This window comes from Lathyrus oleraceus, chromosome 5 (genome assembly GCF_024323335.1).
Source record: "Lathyrus oleraceus cultivar Zhongwan6 chromosome 5, CAAS_Psat_ZW6_1.0, whole genome shotgun sequence".
Lineage (NCBI taxonomy): Eukaryota > Viridiplantae > Streptophyta > Magnoliopsida > Fabales > Fabaceae > Lathyrus > Lathyrus oleraceus.
In genome coordinates this window covers 321,364,917-321,368,252 of record NC_066583.1, presented here as the reverse complement: position 1 = coordinate 321,368,252, position 3,336 = coordinate 321,364,917, and the positions used below count along the sequence as shown (strand labels likewise).

At 27.7% G+C, this 3,336-nt stretch overlaps 1 protein-coding gene across 1 annotated transcript; it reads right to left on the bottom strand.

Annotated features, from left to right (window-relative positions):
- Positions 1 to 1,617: 1,617 nt before the first annotated feature.
- LOC127088307 (protein LEAD-SENSITIVE 1) lies at positions 1,618 to 2,719 on the bottom strand. Its single transcript, XM_051029243.1, has 2 exons — positions 2,501 to 2,719; positions 1,618 to 2,317 (listed from the first exon to the last, which is right to left on the bottom strand). The coding sequence occupies exons 1-2, from the start codon at positions 2,592 to 2,594 to the stop codon at positions 1,725 to 1,727; spliced, it is 687 nt and encodes a 228-aa protein (XP_050885200.1). The 5' UTR covers positions 2,595 to 2,719; the 3' UTR covers positions 1,618 to 1,724.
- Positions 2,720 to 3,336: the final 617 nt, after the last annotated feature.

Genomic DNA, 3,336 nt, shown 5'->3' with positions numbered 1-3,336 from the left:
TTTACAACTTAATAAAATAAATATTTTAAAAATTTATTATAAACTTAATACAACAATATAGAGCTTCATTTAAGAATAATTCGTACAAATGAAAGAGTTACAATAAAATAAGTTAAACTAATTCAAAAAAAAATTAAAATAATAGAACATAATAACTAAAATAAAGTTCAAAAAATTAAATAAATAAGAATACCAAAAATAAATAATACAATATATACTTAATTAAACAACAAAAATCGAATTCGAACTGAATTACGACAAACAAGTCATAACTGACAACAACAAATAATATTGACTTGAACGACAAACAATATTGAACTAGACAACGTGATTATGTTTGAAAGAGACAGCGTGATGATGATGAAGTATGGTTGAAAGAAAAACTATAACGAAGTGATAAATTTTAAAAGTTTGTATGATTGTAAAAAATACATAATTCTTTTTTGTATTGGAAAATGTATGTAAAATTTTGATATTGACATATTACACTTTTTAAAAAAACTAAAAAAAATGGTCAATTTAATGCATTTTTTTGAATCCGAAAGTTTTACAAAATCGACTTTGGTTCGAATGATTTTGGACGGTTCAATCCGATTTTTTCAATTTTACTCCAATTTTGACCCATTAACGATTTTGAAAGGTTAATCCAACCGGATTCATCTCCGATTTCCGATCAAATGGGTTGAACCGACCAATTCCATAATGTTTTTAAAACATTGATTTGAATATTACTCCCTCCGTTCCTTTATAAATGTCAATTTCCTGAGATTTTTTTTTTTAATTGTCACTTGTAAAGTTCAAAATAGTATTAATTATACTTTTATCAAAATTACCCCTAAATAATTATTATAAAGAGAGAAAAAGTAAAATAAATGTAATATATAACTAAAGGTTTATAGGTAAAAAAGAATTATTATGTAAAAAGTAAGAATAATGATTAACTTTTTTAATATGTATAAAAAATAAAATAAAAATCACTTAAAGGAGTGAATAGTTACTTAATATTATTTTAAATGATACTTTAAACTGCTCCACTCTCACATTTAGCCATGCAAATACACATTTATCAGTTTTAACCCCCACAACAATTTGTGTCATTAATTATTTGAATATTAGTTACTTAATATTATTTTAATTTCCTCATTTTATCCCCGCAACAATTTGTGTCACTAATTATTTGAATATTAGTTACTTAATATTATTTTAAATGGTCCCGTAAACTACTCCACCTGTTTCAATTTATTTGAGTATGTTTCATTAATTTATGAATTATATAATTGATAAATATTTGATCATGCAAAGTCACATTTACTCAACTCAATTGTCCACATTTCTTACTCAACGACAACATTCAATGTGATTTTGTTATTTATACTTTTGGACAAATTGTTTCCGGTCTTCAGATTCTCTTTCCTTTTTTACTAAGTATCTTAAATTATTTTTAAAATTCTAAATTTTAATATATTTTAATAATGATCTACACTATCGACTATAAATATAACTAATATCTATTCATTATATATATATATAATATATATATATATATATATATATATATATATATATATATATATATATACTTTTGACAATTTCTTTTGACACATGTTAAGAACATAATTGAAACTTAACAAAGGCATCTTTAAAACACCATTCAAGTATAAACATTCCACAAAATAGTTTTTGTTTAACCACACTTACTTTCTCTTCTTTCTCTTCTAGCCATCTCAGATTTTTTCCACTGGTACTTTAGTTACATCTTCGCGATATCCAATATCAGAAACCAATCTTTTACCGCTGTACGATACACGACCAAAAAATGTTGGACTATAATAACGGACAGCCAAACGGACTACAGACTTGACAGCAGATCTTATTGCCTGTCCACTCCCCCCTCCTACACTGTCGTTTGTGATTACTCGAAGGCCCGTTTTGCAATAAATTGCAAAATCTTCACAGTTATTCTCGGAGACATGGTAGCCACCAAATCCATTTTCAACAAGATAATTAGCTCGGTGAATGACTTCATCTGCTGGATCAGAAGAAGCAAGGGTGCACGTACCTCCTCGAGCTTGGTTTAGAAAATGTAGTTTGTTGACACCATACAGAAAGAGGCATGGTTCACCACCAGAGAGAAAACAGTCTAAGCAAGACAAGATGACACCATTACTCCTTGTTTGCTTAGCATCAACACATTTTTGACATGGAATGTGCGTATCCAAAGCGGGGAATGAACTTGTAAAGAGACGGTCGAAAAGAGTTTGTGTTCCACTTGTTTCTCTTGTGAAGTGTATTACCATTCCCTCTCGAACATATATTCCTGTTATCATACAAAAATGGAGTTAGCAGTAGCACTAGCAGAACTCAAATATGGCATTAACTTGAGTATCATTGTAATAACTGAAAAACATAGAATAAGTTTCAGACATAGGAATATGATACATAGATGAATATGAATATGAATGCACAGATGAATAAAATAAAGAAAAGAAGAAAAGATAACCATGATGTGCATAAAGATAAGACTGCCTCCAAACGTAAATGTGATCGCCTGGTTTCAATTGTTTCCGATCAATCTTATTGGAAAGAACTTCCATTTTGATGTGTATGTGAAATGCCAAGGTGAAGACTGAAAGGGATGAAGAAATTAAATAAAACGAACACGAATACAGTTTCTGTGTCTCTAGACCTTTCACTACCGCAGTACTTTTTAGGCAAACGATATTCCATTTATGAGCTAAGTTCATGCAGTGTGAATAATAGCCTTTGGCTTTTCAAGGTGCATCGAATATATATACTGATATTAACAACATAGAGAAGGTAAAGGGGCAATGTATTTTCCATATAAGGCTCAAGAATAGAATCATTTTTTTTTTGCTAAAAAGAAATACAAGCCATTATTTTCTTTTTAAGTCTCTGTTTGGTAAAATAAAGTACTAGATTGTTTAGTTTTGGTTAGTAAAAAAATAACTGAAACTGGTTAAATTAATTTTTAGCGGATGAACTTATAAATTTGATTAGGGTTGGTAAATAATCCTACTCATTCGAATATAGTTTAAAATTTGATTCGACAATCAAATCATTGAATTAGATTCATGAATGAATCAGATGAGTTGAATATGAAAAAAAAAACTATTTCATTAATTAAATGAATTGAATTTAAATTATATATAATTTGATTCGTTAAGTTTATATATTAACTCGATTATATATAAGAAGAATTATATTAACTCTAATAACAGGTTTAAAAACTTAATTCAAATCTTAACCCTCTATCTTCTTTTAATTTAAGATTTTTAGTTGATAATTTATATTCTGAAATAAGTAAAATATTTTTGA

Coding starts and splice junctions, on each gene's coding strand:
- LOC127088307 (XM_051029243.1), bottom strand. CDS start 2,594: ATGGAAGTTCTTTCCAATAAGATTGATCGGAAACAATTGAAACCAGGC. Junction 2,318..2,500: donor TTATCTTTATGCACATCATG/GTTATCTTTTCT, acceptor GTATGATAACAG/GAATATATGTTCGAGAGGGA.